At 36.7% G+C, this 18,457-nt stretch overlaps 1 protein-coding gene across 6 annotated transcripts in view; it reads right to left on the bottom strand.

The window, feature by feature from the left end:
* The window catches only part of NEBL (nebulette), a 280,541-nt gene that overhangs the window by 75,607 nt on the left and 186,477 nt on the right, over nucleotides 1-18,457 (bottom strand). For 3 of the 6 annotated variants that reach the window (XM_059819107.1, XM_059819109.1, XM_059819110.1), the window contains exons 3-5: nucleotides 13,672-13,776; nucleotides 11,766-11,876; nucleotides 5,168-5,278 (exon numbers count right to left, since the gene is read on the bottom strand). The exons of the other annotated variants lie outside the window; for them this stretch is intronic. In XM_059819107.1, coding sequence (XP_059675090.1) covers nucleotides 5,168-5,278; nucleotides 11,766-11,876; nucleotides 13,672-13,776 — 327 coding nt within the window. The remainder of the gene's footprint in view (nucleotides 1-5,167; nucleotides 5,279-11,765; nucleotides 11,877-13,671; nucleotides 13,777-18,457) is intronic. 6 annotated transcript variants of the gene reach the window in all.

Genomic DNA, 18,457 nt, shown 5'->3' with positions numbered 1-18,457 from the left:
TCTACCAAAAAACATCACCAAAGGCTTAAGAATTACTCCTTCTTATGAGGACCATAGGTCTACGAAACATCTGCATAAACTGGCCTTTGCATAGGAAAAAGTAACCGAGATACTGACAACTTAAGAGCAGCAGTAAAAGACCTAAATGGAAAGTTACAGCAGACCAGTGGGAAATGCAAGAAAGAAGCTGGGACAAAAAGGGGAAAACAATTATACCATCTCTAGTTTTGAAGTTGCAAATAGTAAATTACAAATACTAACTAAATCTGAAGTGTTCTTCTACCCCAATTTGAAATTACAATAAAAATGGTTACATTGTTGAGTGTTTTTTAAAAACGATGATAATCTGAACAAAAGCCACTTCTCGTCTTTAATCCCAAATGTGATTACACACTCTGAATTGCCAATAGTTTTTGCAAAGTGTGGTAAATATTCAGGGCTTGCTCACAATTAGTAGACTAATTGTAATAGGGCCAAACCTCCAGCTCTTATAAAAAGGCATAAGGTCCACTGAGGATAAACATTCCGGTCTATTTACTCCAGCTGAGGGTCCTGAAGATGCTTCGCCTTTCATGATAGTGCCAGTGCATTGGAATGCACTACAATGCTGCAAAGTAAACAGATTTCTAACAAGGCTGCAAAACATCTCAGGGTGTCAATCAACAAACGGAAACTTCTGCTACATGGTGACCCAAGCACACCTAGGTTTAAAGGACTCAGACCCTTCCTGAAGTCTTTTGTCTTCTCCCCTATTCCAGTTCCAAAACTATTCCAAGCTATAGGTAAGAAATTATTAAAATATGCACAAGCAGCTATGAACACACTTTGCCCTCTTGAGATGCACACACAGAAGTCAGCAGGGAGCTGGGAACACCTATCTGCAAGAGAATGTCTCCTACTGTTCATCCCTGCTTAGTATTTTCTAAGAGCTGCAAGTCCACTAACTAATGGCTTGTCAGCTGTGTCTCTGCCCCCTTTTCTCTCATCTGCACTTTGGGGTCCATCAACACTAAGAAAATGACTAGCTGGTGACAATCATCATTGGCAACAGCTTTTCTGATCCCCACTCAAATGGTGTTGAAAACTGTTTCCCGGCTCGTGTAGAAGAGACAAACACATTTCTGGCCCATTACAGATTGATGCAGTCATCCTTTCCAGTAATGGGCTTGAAAATTGATTGGTCCCAATTACATCAGGAGTAAACACATCATTTTCAGCACCAGTTGGAAGTGGTCCAGGGGGACCTGCTGTTGACAACCACTGTCAGCACAAAGTTAAGTCAGTGAAAGGTGATTTTTCTAATGCAGATGCTGAACAGAGAGCCAGGAGAAGCTTGACTTTAACATGATCTGCATCAAAACAAACATTGACATTTTGGTATGTTATTGATGGCGTTTAAGCACATCAAGTTTAAGATCTGCTGATTTGGTCTTATCAGGAAGAATGTAAATTTTTTTTGTGTGGATTGTGACTGCGCAATATCCTGAACATGAAAAAAAAAGCTTACTCCTAAGACAATATAGACTTCTGAAATATTCAAATTTAGATGGTCAGTGAAACATTCTAAATTACCATTACTGACATCATATGAACTGCAAGAAGAATACATATACACCAAAAGTTTGCCCAACTGTCAACTAACATTTTAAAAGCAGCACTGTTTTGCACATAAGCATAAGAGAAAAGATACCAGGGCTCCAACCTCAAATATGCAAACTGCCTTTTAAATGTCCACAGAACAGTCTATTGCAGTTTTCTTATTTGTAAAATCAGAACACCACTTCCTTATTTCATACAATTTAATGCTGTGAGGAGAATCAATAATTTTAACCAAGCAGAACACATAAATTGCTGTACAAATACTTAACATTGTTTTGCTATTCATAATGCTCAGTGATGGACCAGGTCATGGAACAGACAAAACTGTGATCCACAGCTTTGAGTACCTTCATGAAATGCTATGTGCAGCTTCCACCCCGGCACAATGTGGCAAGTGTTTTCTCTGCTTTAGAAGCTTCATTGTCGTGTCATTTGATCGTCCAATTACGTTCTTCCATGCATTTGATCCTCAGCTACATCTAAGGTGAACCACTATTTTGTGACCTGATGGTTTTCTAAGGGTCACCACCTAATTTTGGTCCCAAGTTTGGAAACTTCTAGTCAAGCTAAATGACATCAACTAAATGACAGACATAAAGTAGGCTGATGGTCCCTACTTCAGTTTTCTCCAAACGCCTCTGTGTGCCAAAGAAGTCATATCATTAACATTCACTTCACAAAACACACACAATTTATAGAGAGAAGTACTCTGGTTTGGATAAACATGCATTCGTTCAAGCATTAGGTAGTATTTAAATTATTTTTCAAGTAAATTCCCTATCATTAAAAAAAAGACACTTTTGTTCTTTTGAGAGCAATTTTCTTCAGTCTAAACATAAAGAAGAGAAAAATGTTTTTCTTATACATGATCGCATTGTTCAGGAGATTTTACAGTATTTCCCTATTATGCAGCTTCAGCCCAGGCTTATACAGCGTGTTAATGATATTCAAAGTGGTGTGAAGGCCTACAGCACATGACAGTTTCAAAATGTCAGCACAAATGTATTGTAAGTTGAATACAGTCTTAATTTTTAAAGGAAATTGCACATTTCACAGAGTTGAGTATAAATGTCAGCCTTATTTTAAGGCTGAGTAAATAGTCTTAAACACATCCTAATCCTATTAGATGCAAACTCTGCATGTAAAGGTTGAATTGAGTTGGCAGAGCATTGTAGGTAAACACACGTTCTGCTCCCATAGGTATACTGTACTGACTGGTAGATAAAAGAGCTTTGTCCTTCTATTCCCCCAGTAGTTTCCCTCCTTTTCTCTTGCACTTTCAAAGCTGTGATTCTACAAATAGCCTGAAATAGTTCGGAAAGACAAATGCTCCGCATTTGGGATGCTCACTATTCCACGCTCTGATTCAAAGATGAAAACTCACGTGGCTCTTAATTAAACCTGTACTTACAAAACAAGAAATCCGCAGCTATTCACCATGGTGCCCAAAGAATTACCCGCAGGAGCTGCGTAACTCCACTGAACAATAACTGGACTTACATAACTTGCTCCTCTATGTGTGATAAAGATATACCCCCATTGCACTGCAGCTCCCCATGAGCAACCAGAAAGAATCTGTTTTTAAACAGATGAAACTAACTGGTTAGAGTTCTATGTTGGATACAGAGGGTTTGTTTTGTTTTTTTGAAGTTTGCTCAGGCTGAAAATAATTGCCTTCATATTTTTTCATTGTTTTTAACATGCTGTTAAAAGTTCTCATTTATCAAAATATCCTTCCCTCTTATGTTTGCCTGCATTTCCTTTTTTTTGCTTGCTTTAAGGGTGAAAGAAGATGAAACAACTGAATTTCACTTACTCTTACATCTGTACCCTGCTCTCCTTAACTCTGTTAGCAGGTGATGTACAGCTGTAGAAGGGGAATGGGTTTTGCACTAGCATACTAATCCTCAGACCATCATGAATTTGATTCAAAAACTCATTCCTCCTGGTCCCACCACCTTCTCTGAGAGGGATTCCCATCTCTCTTCCCAACATTATTTCCTTCCCTAGTAGTCCACTATCATTCCTACTGCTAGGTAAAAAAACCCCTTGCTTATAGGGAGAGAAGTTCATGTTCCCAGCTCCTACCCTCCATCAATCTGACATCCTGATGCTTCCAACAGCAGAGACGGACGGAGTTTGACAGGAAGAGGGAATTCTGTAATCAAGGCAGGTTGCAAATTACTGCTGGGAGTTCCAACACATGTATTTCCCAGCAGAAGAAAAAGTTGTTCTTCAAACATAATGCTTCCCTGAAGTTCTCCAGCAGCCTTTTAATCAGCAGCCAGCTGTCAAGATTCTGCACACATGGACATACATCTAACATTGACATTTAGCTTTCAGCCTACATAACCTAAAAGTGTTTGTTACACTGTCAATAGGGAAGGTAGGGTAAATTTAAGTTAATACAAAATAAACACCCAAGCTTCATTTTCTATATTGTTAGCAGCAAACAAATACCCTGTTTATCTGAGAAACAAGAGTTATAAAATCACATACCTACCTGACTTGACTTGCTGACCTAAGAAGAATGGAAATAGATCATAACTTTAAAGGTATTTACATGTCAGCTGCTCTTACTGGTTTTGTGTACCCTTTAAAACGACCCCACTATTTTAGACAATCTTCTCCTGAAATTTACTTCTTCCATAAGTAAGCTTTTACAAAACCTAAGATATTTTTCTTCAAAGTTGTGTTTGTATAATTCAAGACACTAATCTCAGTAGCATTTCCACCCCTAGCAATGGTGTATTGAGCTAGTATAAGCTAGCTCAACCATGAAATCAAACCTGACTTGAAACTAATAAAAAATGTAAATACTATTATTAGGCTTTTTATATTGTGAAAATCTAAAGAACTTCAAGAAGTTAACAAGCAGCTGTAAAAAAACCCAAACAAAACCCCAACTTTAAAAATATTGCTGAATACTCTAATTTATTTGTAAATTATTTAAGTAAAACTACAAGAACAAATACTTTGGTCAATGGCATAAACTAGTGTCAGGCATCAAATTGAACTCTATGGCTCAGATTCTGTAAAATAAGTCATAAATTGTTCTTTGGAACTCATTTGATACTACTCATGAGATGGGAACAAAGTTATTCATGTGCATAAAAGTGTGCAAGAGCAGGGCAGAAACAGCCCCCCTCTCTCCTCTAAACAGAACCCTTGAAGAACCACCCAAATGTTGACAGTGTAAGACACTGAAACCATGCTGGTGTTCATGGAAACAAAGAGCATTTTACACTTTTAAAGTACAAGTAGGTACACATGAATTCAGAGAACCTGTCTTTGTAATTTTATTTCAAAGTGATAGCACTTAATAGCAATTACTACTAATAAACAATAACAACCGCTTTCCACTGCAGTTTAGACTAAAAGTCACATGCCATTACTCACAGCATATTTTAAACACACATCCTGTCCCAAATTACTTCAGAGCAAATACTGTAAAAAACCAGCAGCTAATGAAATATGAAAATATTCCATGTCCAATTCATTTCAGTTAGCTATAATAGACGTATCTATCCAAAACAGGGGAACTAATTTCAGATGGAGGAGTACTTACACCACTCTGGTATTTATTGACTTGCATGGCATGCTTAATATCTGGAGGCTCCTTCATATGTGCGTAATCTGAAGTTCCTTTCTCAGCATCATGTTTTTGTTTATAGAGAACCTGAAAAGAGCAACATTATACGTCTGTGACCTCGGCAGAGCAGGTATAATAATAGCTGGGTTAAACCTAGTGCCATAGTATGCCTGTATTCAGGAAGAAATGTAATAAATAATTAAGCTCCTTAATGGAACCAGAACCCTAAAACGAGAGCAGCTTCTACCCGAAACACAGACATATGAGGCACAGTCAGCAGAGAGATTTCTGTGAGTCTGTTATTGCAGCAGAGGTATGAGTAGACAGGAGGAAGAAAAAGAAATATACAGAAACAGAAAATTAACCTTAACAAGGTGAGAAGACAGCCCAGGGAAAAGCATAGTTTTTTTGCTCAAAACACACTTGAATCTATCAGCTAAGTAAATATTTCCTCAGGTTTCTTTTTTTTTCCTGTTTTCAGAAAAAAAAAAGAAAATATTTTGTGCATACCTCATAAATGAAGAGGTTTACATGAAATACTCATAGCCCAAGCATCTATTTCTTCCAATGTTAGGAAATCACTAGCACAATACACATTTTGATTAGGCCCCAGGTTCACAAAGAAAAATAATATCTACATTCAATTGTCATCATGGTAAAGGAAAATGGAACTGTATTGTGAGTTTATAAACAAATTCATTTTTATATTAGAAACTGAGCTCAATGTTGGGCATTCATCCAGCTTTCACTGTACTGTGTTATACTTAAATATACACGCACTCACATACTAAAAATGCCTGAAAAGCTGATCTTGCACTTATCCTTGTCAGAAGCTTTTAGACTCACATTAAGAAAATTCAATGGGTTTTGATGCCTGAAGAAGCAGCAAGCATCAAAAAAATTCATTTTCCAATAGCTCTCAGGAGCAAGCATTAAAATAATCCCCAAGAAAACAGCAAATACTAAATAAGATTGAAAGCTGATCAAGAGGACAAGAATTTTAAACTAAAACCCTCAATAGCAATAAAAGAATACTGTGAAAGTTTTGAGATGGGAACTCTTGACTACGGTGATTCGGACTCTTTTAGGACAGGATACTAGAACTGTGAGAAAATGTTGTATCTGTTTGTGTTTAAGGCAGCAAGATTGCATGTGAGTCACAGATCAGGGTGCCCAAGGCAATATATTAGTATCTGCCCTGACTATCTCAGATTACAAAATGACATATAGGCTGAGAGATTAAGACAAAAAGGCGAGGGGGGAGGGGGAGGGGTTGCACTGCTACTATATGAATGAAAGTATCAAATTAGGAAACTCAAAATGTGCCATCTCCTAATACAGTGTAAATCCATCATGATCAGGCGCCTGGGGGAACAAACACTACTTAAACTGAAACAAAAAAATGTCTACAACCTCCCTATATTCATTACATCTTGCAACTGACAAAGCAAATAATTTTTAATGAGACTGAAGCATGACTAACAAATGATTCCCTGCAAAAGTGTAATTACTATATAAAAATATGTCACAAAAACTATTTTGCTACTTCTCCTGCTTCACAGTGTCACTTTTAAGATGTTCCCCACTTCATACCATTCTGAGAAGCAGACCCATACAGTTACTTCCAAAATCTACTAATTTACAGATATTTTATTACATTGCCACTTTGCTGGTTCACCATCTATGTTTTTCTGTTGGCGAATGGACTATGTAACCAAGACATCAAAAAACAAGAGCATATCAACTCCCAACATGAGAAAACTAACAGAAATTACAATTGAGTGTCCAATATCTTGGGAAAAGATGACTGTTTCTTTAGCTTAACATAGGACTATTTGACTTGCAATTTGACAGCTGTGTTCTTCCTATCTTTTCACATTATTCTTATTAACTGACTTAAGTAACCTTGAAGCACTTACAGACTAGGAGGAGTTCAATAGCTGTCTAGTTTGGTTTTGGACAGTTTAGTGCAGAACTATTCCCAGATCTGTAAATCAGTTCCAAGGAAGCATGAAAAAAATTCTATTGTTTTATCAATATTCTTAGAACCACTATTTTACATGTTAGCATGTGAACATTTACTTCACATTTCATGTTAATTTTCAAGTTTTACGTTAAACGAATTTTCTTTATTGAATCTACATATGAAACTACTCTACAGAGAAATCAAGTATATAGGTCACTGACGTAACCTCCATGCTGTAGTGGCACCATTTATTAACTCCAGAAATACAAGGCAATTATTTAAGTAGGTATGATTTCAGATTGAACTAATTTGTAAGTACTCATTTTTTATTTTCCTTATCTCTCTTGTACACCAGTGTGTCAATAGGAAGCTGCATTAAGGAAAGCTTTGTGCTCTTTTAACTTAACTCTGACTGACTCTCTGTTTTTGGAATACTTCAAACAGTTTATATATTATATATGTTATTTTTATATTTCCCTTTATAGTCAGTAAGCTGAGCTCTGAACTTAAAATCCACAATATAGGATTTTGTAGGAGGAAATGTTCAAGAACACATAAAATGCCATTTTAATCTCTAGGTAGAGAATTAGATTATCCGACATATTTGTGTAAAACAAAACTAGAGAAGTCCAGGAGACTAATACCTGCTACCATAAAAAAGACGAAATCTTGAACATGAGATTTGGTACCATAAAAAACTATGAAGAATTACATAAAATAGTCTGAAAATGTGTAATATGATTGTAAACGATGCAGTAAACCACAAAAAAACCAACTTTATCATAGTAAAACAAATACATATGAAAGTAAAAGGAAGATTCTGCCCACAAGTAAGAAAAACTCTGAAACTTGCTCTGGAAGTTGAAAATATTGCTTAAGATTCACTTGGCTCATCATCTTTAAAAACAAATAGAAAATACTGTTGAGCATTGACATATAGTTACTATTTGAGATATTGCCCTGTGCAAAGGAGAAAATTAAACTGCCTTCAGTTTGCTTTAGATTATTCCTTTCAGATAAGAAGAAAAACAGTGCAATCTCTTCTTATGGCAGAAATAAAGTGATGAAAAAAGTGATGAAACACATACTTTTTTTTCAACATTGTTTTCCCCTCAAGCAATTTTAAATACCTTTATCATTGTTTGTGACACCTCACTAAAAAAAAAAACGTTCTGCGTAAGGAAGAATTTGGTATACTGGTCTTCAGACAAGAAAAAGACTTGGCAGAAAGCTAGCAATGATCAGAAATTTTCCTTCAGAAATGTTTTCCACAGGAAAATTGCAATTTTTCCAGAAAATTTCCATTTCCTCTCAGGAAAATCAAAATGAGGGCTCCCTGCCTAGACTGCTCTCATCAACTTTTATATTCTCATTGCAGAGAACAGGGAAATCGGTGAGAGCTTTCTAGGCTGGCAAGGAAGGTGAAGTTACGCAGTGGGGACAAGGACTTCTCCTGCTGTCTCCAGCTTACCTGGGGGACAGCTATGACAAAAGAGAGAGAGGGAGGAAAATCTGGTTGCTTACCTTTAAGAAAGCTATTTAGAAGGTGACAGTCAAGTTTTCTGCGTAGAAGAAAAAAAGAAATTTATAAAAGCCACCCAAGTATGCGAGGCTATGAAATTTTTTTTTCATTCTCCTGAAACATTTTTTTCCCATAAATAGTGTCATGATTTTTTGTCAAAATTTTGGATGGAATTCCTTCTCTATGGGTATTTATTTCCATCTTCATGCCAGTTCTACATAAAACACAAAAGATCAAATGTGGGCTTTATGCAAAAGCCAGCAGAGGAGATCTTGGTTTAGTCTTTCCTGTGTATCTGGAAGAGGAAATTGAGCATGAATCAATACAGCCAATACAAGGAGAAAGCTCCACAGGAGGAGAACCACAACTGTCAGGCTGTTTTTTGCTATCCATTATGGCAAGATCCTGTCAGTGCTGATGTTGTATGGCTGGAACCCTGCAGAACAAAGTCCTGGCTCTACGGAAGTCAATGACAATTGCCGTATCAGTGAGAGAATGCAAAAGTGATAGATGGTGCTATGGCAGTCTGTTTCCTCTGGAGACGACAGTGAAGGGCAGCTGCAGGTGGGGAATAATTTCTCGCGAGAAAAAGGAAATTTCCCCTTGTTGCCTCCAAGTTCCTAAATCATGAGTGTGATCTGAAACTGTGTATAAAATTAATAAATTAATTTTTAAAAAAATAATAAATTGGGCTAGATCCAGGTAGGCTGAAAATGGAGCTGCTGGGCAGCAGCAGTGCAGCAGCACCATTTCAGGATCAAACATCAACTCATGGGAGAGACCATTTGCCAAGGACACACCTGTGTAAGGAGATCACCCAGCAAAGGCATACCAGCCACGGCAGTCCTGTGCCGGCAGGCAGTAGTGGGGAGGGTCAGTGGCTCGCTCTCTTCCACACAGTGATCCCCTAGTCCCAACACACTGGCTTGGCAAATGAGGCTACGGATCCTGCCAAGAACATGGCATCACAGAGCGACAAAGCACCTGCTTGATCTGGCTACAAAAGCATTCAAGCCCATCCTTGCACCCAAGAAGCATGAAAAGGGAGACAAAGGTGTAAATTTGTTCTGATGCGGATGGGGAGGAGGACACATACTCATATTTTGCAGCTCTCAGGAAATCAGCACCTATTAAAAATCAGCTTACTATAACTGAGAAACAGACTGCAGTTCTGTGCTTGCAACAGCCTTTTTGCAGGAGAGCTGGCAAAATGGACAGACGGTGCTGTTCTCTCTCCTTCCTACAGCATACCCTTGGTCTTCTCTGGCTAAAGTGATGACCTGTAAATTCACAATCCCAGCTAGACAGATGCAGCAGAAATCCTCTCTGCCACATCCTGACCCAGCTGAAATCTGAAATCCTCGTATTAGCTACTTAGGTACCGCAGTGATAGGCACAATATGGATTAGATTTGAATACCATAGAGAAGATTTTCCAATAGAAAATCCCCTAGGATCTCTCTCAAAGTAGCATTAAATTCAGGTCCACTGCAACAGTAACCACAAGTTGGAAAAATATGTCAGCATATCTTTAAGTTTTATGGTAGATTATGATTTATAATGCATCTATTCCTATGGGGATGGTATGAATTTTACAGGAAAAGTTTCTGCTTAAATATAACTCATCCTATATGCATATTTGTTTCTCTATGACTGTTGGATGATTGAAGAAAACCTTCAAAAAATATCAAATGAAAATGTCAGTCTTTTCCTTAAAAGGGTTTTTTTGATTAATCAAATGGTTTCAGTTTTAGTCTCGGTTCTTTATCTTTTCTGCCACATCACCAATGTTAATTAACCTCATTTGTGTAAACTAATGTAGAATGTACTCATTTGGAATGAATCCAGAAGTAAGTCTGTGGCAAACTAGTTAAATAATGTTTTATAAATCAAGCTAAAGGTTTAAAAATGTTACACAAGTTCAATTCCCAATTTATTTCTACTGTAATTTTTCTAATCACTCACTTTACAATGAAATGTCACATTAAGGTCATTTCAGCTACTGTGCTGCTTTAACTTGAGTGTATATATGTTCTTTTTCAAACTATGAAAGCTAAAATATACTTTCTGTTATTATATTTGCTTAATAGAGCCTTGATTAACACATTGTTTTAAATCAAAACATTTCTCCACAAGCTGTCCTGAGATTTCAGTGCTTTCTTTCGTTATGAGTATTTTCCTTTGTTTGAAAAAAAATCACTGCATTAGAAGAATGCATATTGACATACAATCAATAATATGGATGTAGGAGCGTGTTCATTTCACAGACTGGCTGTATTAAACTATATGTAATTAATATCTTTAAGAGAGGAGAAAGGCAAAACAAGAAAAATGCTTGGTACAGATGCTTGATGGAAAGAAAGACATGACCGTCTATCATCTGTAATTCTCATAAGTAACAATGAAAATCTGTAACTTCATTCATATTACACATACTTAAGACTCACAATTCCACTGAGATCAATGGAAGTGAAGGGTCACCTGCCTACATTAAGGGTATCACATTTTTAAACCCTTGAGACAACTGAACTGGAATTTACTATTTTACTGGTTGTTTGCATGTTTTATACTATGTGCAATATACTTGATTTCATGTTTTTAATGCTATAAAATTTTTTGTGAGTGGTAGCATGTAGACCATCAGAAGTACATTCACTGCTACCAGTAAGTGCCTTTAAAATTCATTAAAGTATTTTTTTTCCCTTCAGCATCAAACATTTTATAAAGCTAATACAACACCCAAATTGAAATGGTTGTTATATAAGATAAGAATCTTACATAGTGCAATGTCACTGAATTCAATAATTCCTTATTGCATTCATGGAATTCTAATGGATTTCGTTGGATTGATGAACGTACTAGCAGGTTTTAAATTTATATTCAATAAACATAACGAGTAATATTGTCAACATTTTAACAGTGAGTAGTTCTTGAAGTTAAGAAGTTACGGTGATAAACTCTGGATGATAAATTCACCCAAATAAATCAAGCAGGCAACCAAGTATCCATTGAAATATATTGTTCAAATTGATCATATTCTGTCACACAATTAATCTAAAAATCACTTTTGTGATTCTAAAATTGTACCTTGCTCTGAAGTTGCATTAATTCTTTTGCAAATACACTGTCAATTGTGGCTGGCATCTGCTGATAAAGACAGTTGGAAAGGTCTTTCTTAGCAGCTCCTTTATACTTCACCTAGAGGGGAGAAAAAAGGTGACATATGACACAAAAAATTAAGATACAGTAATCATACTACCTATTTTTTCTACTAAATAAAATGGCATAGACCATTAGAACTGGAAAATCTAATACTGTCACAAACTTTCAAGCAAAAACAGATCTTTAAATAGTAACATAAAAATACTTTAGGTGGATGTGTCTAATTCACAAACCAATGCAAAATATCTCCTAATTAAATTCAATCATTTTGTGGGAAGTATAAAATAAAGTAAGTAAGGCAGTCATTTTTCTATCTTTTTTTTACAACATTTCCAAAAAACAAAATTATCTTTTTTTCTTTCCATTTTCCCAAGATTTGCACAACGGGAGCAATGAGAGGCCAACAAAAAATATTTTACCGATTAATAAGTAGTAGCAAATAAATGTAACTGGAAAGGAGAGGAACATTTAAGTTAGCATGTCTGCCATCATTACTACTTAATCTTTTCATATTACAGACTCATTTTTAAATTACTTTTTATTTATCTTGTACTTTCTCCAGTGTTCAGTACTAGCAATTCCTCACAAAGGGTTTTATGAGACAGGCCAGAATAATAGTTCAAAATCTGGGAGGCTTTTGCTTCAGATCTAAGTTTTTCAAACTCATAAAACAATAATGTCAAGTATTGCTGTGAAAGTAATCACAAATATCAAAGATATCTTAAATGATACTGTCTAGTGTCATTAATTTACTGTGCAATATACAGCTGTTCATTAGAGACTAGTTCCCCATATGTATTATATATAGCAATAATTTGCTGTAACATTTATTGCTCTGTTTCCCAAAACAGAGGGCTTTTTTTCACCACAGTAGACATGCTGTTAAGAATTTCAGTGTTCAAGTTTTGCAAAAACGTGTTACGGGACACTAGAGGTCAGTAATTTACAAGATAAACCATCCATCACATCATTGGCTTCAGGTAATGCTGCAATAAGCAAACAGAGTGCTCAACAGTGTGATAACATAAAACCTACGGGTATTAAAATTTTGAAATATCTTTATATCTCTAAATCTTTGACTAATAATTAGCAGCTTTTCTTTGAAATCAGACAGATGGATTTGATAAATACTCTCTCTATATTGTGCTTTTGTAGACTACAATAGTCTGGCTCTTAGAAAGTATAACTTCATCACATTTATGGCCCTTGGGACATGCCACTCTTTCTCAGAAAATAGGAAGATAAATATAACAAAAATATTCATCAGGTGCATTTATATTGAATGTAGCCACACAGAAAACTGATGTATATCAGAAACAGAATATAGAATGTATATAAATTACATAACTCCAGACAGGGATATTGGGATGTTCTTTATCATAATCATAAAGGTAGCACAAAAAAATGAGGCACCAAAAAATTCAATCTTCCAAGGGTCACAGTGACAGAAAAGTCACTCAGAACCAGCAGTTCCTTAACAAAAGCAACTCTCTGTCAGGTAAAACTCCTGCCGCTGTTCTCACCTGTGGAAAATAATCAGAGATGCAATACACGACGAGCTGGCAGTAAACTCTGCTCTTGCATTTTTTGCCTCAGAACCATTAATAAAATATCTTGAAACCCCAAAATAAAAGTGTTGCATAATTCCAAATTATTATTACTCACATATACAGTATGCACTAATTACAGCACTTTAAGTCACTTCAGCTTTAAACAGAATTGTTATTTGAAATAAGCCATCCTTCCCCTGCTAAAAACCACCATATTCAACTGAGAGAGCTTTTAGGAAGGATAAGAAGCAAAGAGAATTCTTCAATCTTTTAGGTCTTACCTCAGAAATAAAAGCACTGAGACTTTTCACATGTTTTAGCTGCGGGGTGTCAGGTACAAATATGCACTTGCCTTTAGATTTTTTAAACTCTTCCTTGTAGTGTATCTACAAAGGGAGAAAAAAGAAGTTTAATTTTCTTTAAAAAAAAAACAGAAAAATAAACAATGGCTATTGTTGTTGTTCTTGTTGTTGTTATTTTATTGTTTTTATTATTACTATTACTATTACTACTATTATTATTATTTTATTTATGGATACTATGCTGGGTGGCTTGCAAATACTTCAGGCTGGATCAAATTAAGCCATAAAGGAAAACACCCAGTTCTCACACACAGTACCAGGGCTATGTAAAAGTCACAGAACTCTTTAATAATAAAGATGAGAAAGGAATGATTTTTCTCTACATTTACAGCAAATTTTCACCACTGTTGTAGATGTTCTAGTATCTTTAAAAAAAGGAGAATCAAATAATTGATCTCCTCAATCTCAAAGATAAAATTGTTAAACTAACTTCTAACACAGACCTAGCAAGCATGGAATATGTATAACATTATCAAATGCCCCTTTATGAATCCAAGAGTTACATTAATAAATTCAGAAGGCCACTGCCAAATCATTGGCTACAAAGCACCCCAACAGTCATGACATGCAAGTAATAACAGAATTTCTTTAAGATCAAACAAATTTTAAATTGAGCAATGTTTTAAATCGTGTATGCACAAAGGAAACTATTTTTGAAGCAAAACACCACGACATATTTTGCAAAAAAAACAAAACACAAGTCTTTTTTTATTTTTTTTTAAACAACCAAGCTTTTTCTTACCATGGGGCAAACAATACAGGCAGGTAGAGTAATCACATGACTGTTGATGAAGTCAGAGTTACTGTTTGTATTAGGGAGACTGCGAGAAGGATAAAATCTACGGACATAGTGAATGTGTAGGGACCTTTATTATGTAAGAACTGTGTGAAGAAAGATGATGAATTATGATGAGATGGACTAAGTAAGTTAAAGAGAGACAATTTACATGGATAGCCTTAAATGTTTTTAGTGACATTTCTTTCTTTGTACATAGAATAGTTTAGTTCAATGCAAATTGAATTATTTAGTATTAAGCTTTCACGGTTATTATCTGCTACCATTTTTCTAACCTCGTTTTCACATTCTGCACAACAGCAGCTTGCATTTATGCACTCTAGACTTGCTGACAAGCACTGACAGAAGCCATACGATCTGCATCTGAGCATTACAGAAATATGCAGTCTTAATTTCCTCTTTCTCTGAATCGTTAATGGATATCACAAGTTCTAGCCTATGCTCCTCTACAGGGACTTGGAAAATTCATGAGAAGGATGGCAGCTTACACAAAATCAGCTCCTGTACTTTCTGATGCAAACTTTTGTCCACTGCAAAATGGATTAGATAATGCTAAATTCATCTCAAACTGATGACTACATAATCCTCACACAGGAAATAATTTTGGTTAGTATTGAGCTCATCCACGTTTGGACTACTGAAGGAATCTACATCTCATTACCGAATCATATTGTCTGCCTTTGTGGATTACAGTGTATTCTAAATAAAAACTGTTTGGTGAACGACGGGTGTAAAATTACTGTGTGTCACCATGTTACTCAGGGACCCACAAATCCAGTGATTCACGTAACCTGTGTGACACCATACTCCTAGGTAATCACAGAGCAGTGATTACACAAAAAGGGCAGCTTTATGGTCAACATGAGCAGGCACTTACTGTTCAACCTGCACACATGCATGCATGTACTTGCAAGTGTGTGTACGTATGAGCACATGAACAGCTTAAAAAAAAGGCTTTGCAGAATTATGTTCACAGTGATACGGCTGTGATGGGACATGGGACATCTACAGAGCTGACTGTCTACTGGTTAGGTTTGATGGCATTCCCAGTAGAAACTCCTGTAAAAGTGAGACCCTGGTAGAGAAGATGGAGAGTCTTGCTGCTCACAACTTAGATAAACAGATATCTGACAGCTGCCTGTAATTACATCCATTTTAATTACAGAGCAATAATTACATTCAAAAATCAAACATGAAAGCTTCCTAAGGTATCTCTTAACGGGGGGGGGGGGGGGGCGGGGAGGGTGACAGGACACAACTAGAAGAAACAATCAAAGCTATGCTGCTGTAGAAGTCATGCTCTCAAAACAACTGAAAGCAGTAAACGACTAATGCCCCCTCCTTACTCCTTTATTATTCACATTTGTTATAGTAACCCATAGAGGCCACAAAATGCGCACAGACGCAAATGAACAATTTAGAGAGGACATACAACAAAATGTGTGGTCAAACTCTGATCCAACACACTCCATTCTTCTACAGAAGTGTCTACATTGCTTGGAATCAGAAAGATGGACGACGAAATGGTACAAGTATAATGAAGTCATGACATCTGCACTTAAAAAGCGTATTTATTGTAAATGACATAATCAAGAGGCTTAAAAGGTTTGCTATGATTGAACATAACCAATGGCTGGAAAGAATAGGCAGAGAAGCTAATATTCCTCTTCAAAGTTTGGAGTTACAAATTCAAATATCTAAAATACTGAATAGGAAATTTTGCCTAAGAGTGACTTATGCTTCACCACAAAATACATTGTTTAGGTTGAATAGAACCAGTAAGCCTTGCGAAAAAAAAACAAATAATAGGAAAAATTTGCAAATGATGGCCTGGAGCCATCACTGCTCTTTTGATGTACTTTTGAAGTCCGATAGCTCACTAAAGGCCCAATTTTTAACAGCTCTCTCCTGATCCCTTTCTTTTCCCTGAGTCATCATGGAACTACTCTGACACAGCTATCCAGTAGAAGTGGATTAAAATTCCTACACAACCACCTAAACAGTAAGCTTCAAATTGCATTTTTTTCTTAATGGATGTTATATGGCAAGATCAGCTTTATAAAACAAGGGCATCCAACCTTTAGGCTGAAGCTCGCTGGCTCACCAAGAAAATTCATCTCGCCCATAGCCTGTTCCATCAGCCTTCTTCACAGGGGAAACACAGGAGGAAACCGTGGGCTAAAGGAGAGGCTCCAATGGTAACAGCTTAATTCAAGCAGCCACGTGTCCTTTGTATTCAGGGGCACATTTACTCTAACTTTTATATGAATATACTCAAAAACTGTTCTTAATATCTTAACATCAATGATGTAACCATCTTGACAGTCATCATGCCAAGATCCATTATAGAACTGTCACCTCTCAAAGACCCACTTAAGCTTAGAAAAGCCACAAAAAGGTCTGACCCTTCTTATCAAGCTCTTATGCTAGACCAAAAGGGAACTTTTTTCCACCAAGGATTTCCTTTCCAACCCTACATATCTTAATTTATAATCTCTCATAAGACTAAGAGCTGTGTCAGACCACAGATCCATCTAATACAAAATCCTCTCTCTATGGCAACAGAAACCTAGAGAAAACCATGAGAACAGGGCAAACATACAGTATTATTGCCCCACAGTATTTTACTAGTCTCCAGCAGTCTGGACCTCAAAGTCCTCCTAAGTTAGAGGCTGTGACTAGTAATGGTGAGTCCAGAGGAACAGCTCCACCCTGAATTAGGTGGTCACAAGCCTGTTGATATCAGTAGAAAGGCACTCTGTTTCCACACTTGACTCTAGGTCTCTTTGGCCCTTGCTTTATAACAAAGAGACATGCTAAAGCAAAGTTGGACTCCGTACAAGGATAGTTAAATGGCAAGTAGTACTACTTTTTGCTACAGGGGAAAAGAAGGACTGGTACCCATACATTACCAAAATTCAGCAGAATCTTCAGAAGCAGAGTGTCTGCCCCTCTACCAAAAAGGATGATGATAGTTTGGTCAATGATCATTTTATTCATATAATAATTCCCCTCTCTGCTTATAACAGTATTCACAACATCACAACACACAAAACAAACAAGAGATGAAAATATACTACAATGTAAGTGATACAAGCAAACGGACAGGCTCAATTTCAAAATGGAAGAGAAAAGGCCTGGAAAGGAAGGTAATTCATATAAATCAAACACACGTTACAGTTTTGAAAACATCTGTGGAATAAAATTGCATAATGGAGGGAGATTAAATGAAATGGCTTTAGGGAGAAACAATCCAGAGGGTATCACAGCCACAAAACAGACATCTGCCAACCTCAAATGAAAATGGGGATTTCCTCAAGAACCGGAGCACAGAAACACTTCACAACTTCCCCTACATACAGTTCAAGGCTGACAGTTATACACGCACTAAGGACCGCCATCACAACACTTTTTTAAAACCATATTGCCAAATTAAAGTCAGCCTGCAAAGAATGCAGGGCGACTGTAATGCAACCCCAGTATCTCAGTCATGAGCGCTCCTGGCGTTGTGTTCTGATGGAGGAACCGTGCTGACAGCTCCACCAGCAGGAAAGGACGATCACCCAGTCTCGTGGTCAGCAAGGACACAGGCTGCTGTCCCAAGGTCATCTTAGGGCCAAACTGCAAGTCCCATAAAACCATTGTACACATAAAATGTACAGATGTACACCAAAAATACATCCACACAAACAGCAGTTTGTGCAAAGATTCATGCTAAAAAGGACAAAGAATATATAAAAAGTTCTGAACATTAATGAGTCAAAAAATCAAAGGCAAGAATGCAAACTCCTTGCAGTTTATTGGCCTCCACAATGAAGTGTGCAGGGTGAGGAACTTACCCCCCAGCACACCAGTCATAAGAAACTCCATTTATAGCAAAAATTCTGGGAAACAAAATTCACCCGCTAT

The sequence above is a fragment of the Gavia stellata genome, chromosome 6 (genome assembly GCF_030936135.1).
Source record: "Gavia stellata isolate bGavSte3 chromosome 6, bGavSte3.hap2, whole genome shotgun sequence".
NCBI classification, from domain to species: Eukaryota; Metazoa; Chordata; class Aves; order Gaviiformes; family Gaviidae; genus Gavia; species Gavia stellata.
The sequence above is the reverse complement of the archived record's forward strand: the minus strand, read 5'-3'. Positions and strand labels throughout refer to the sequence as shown.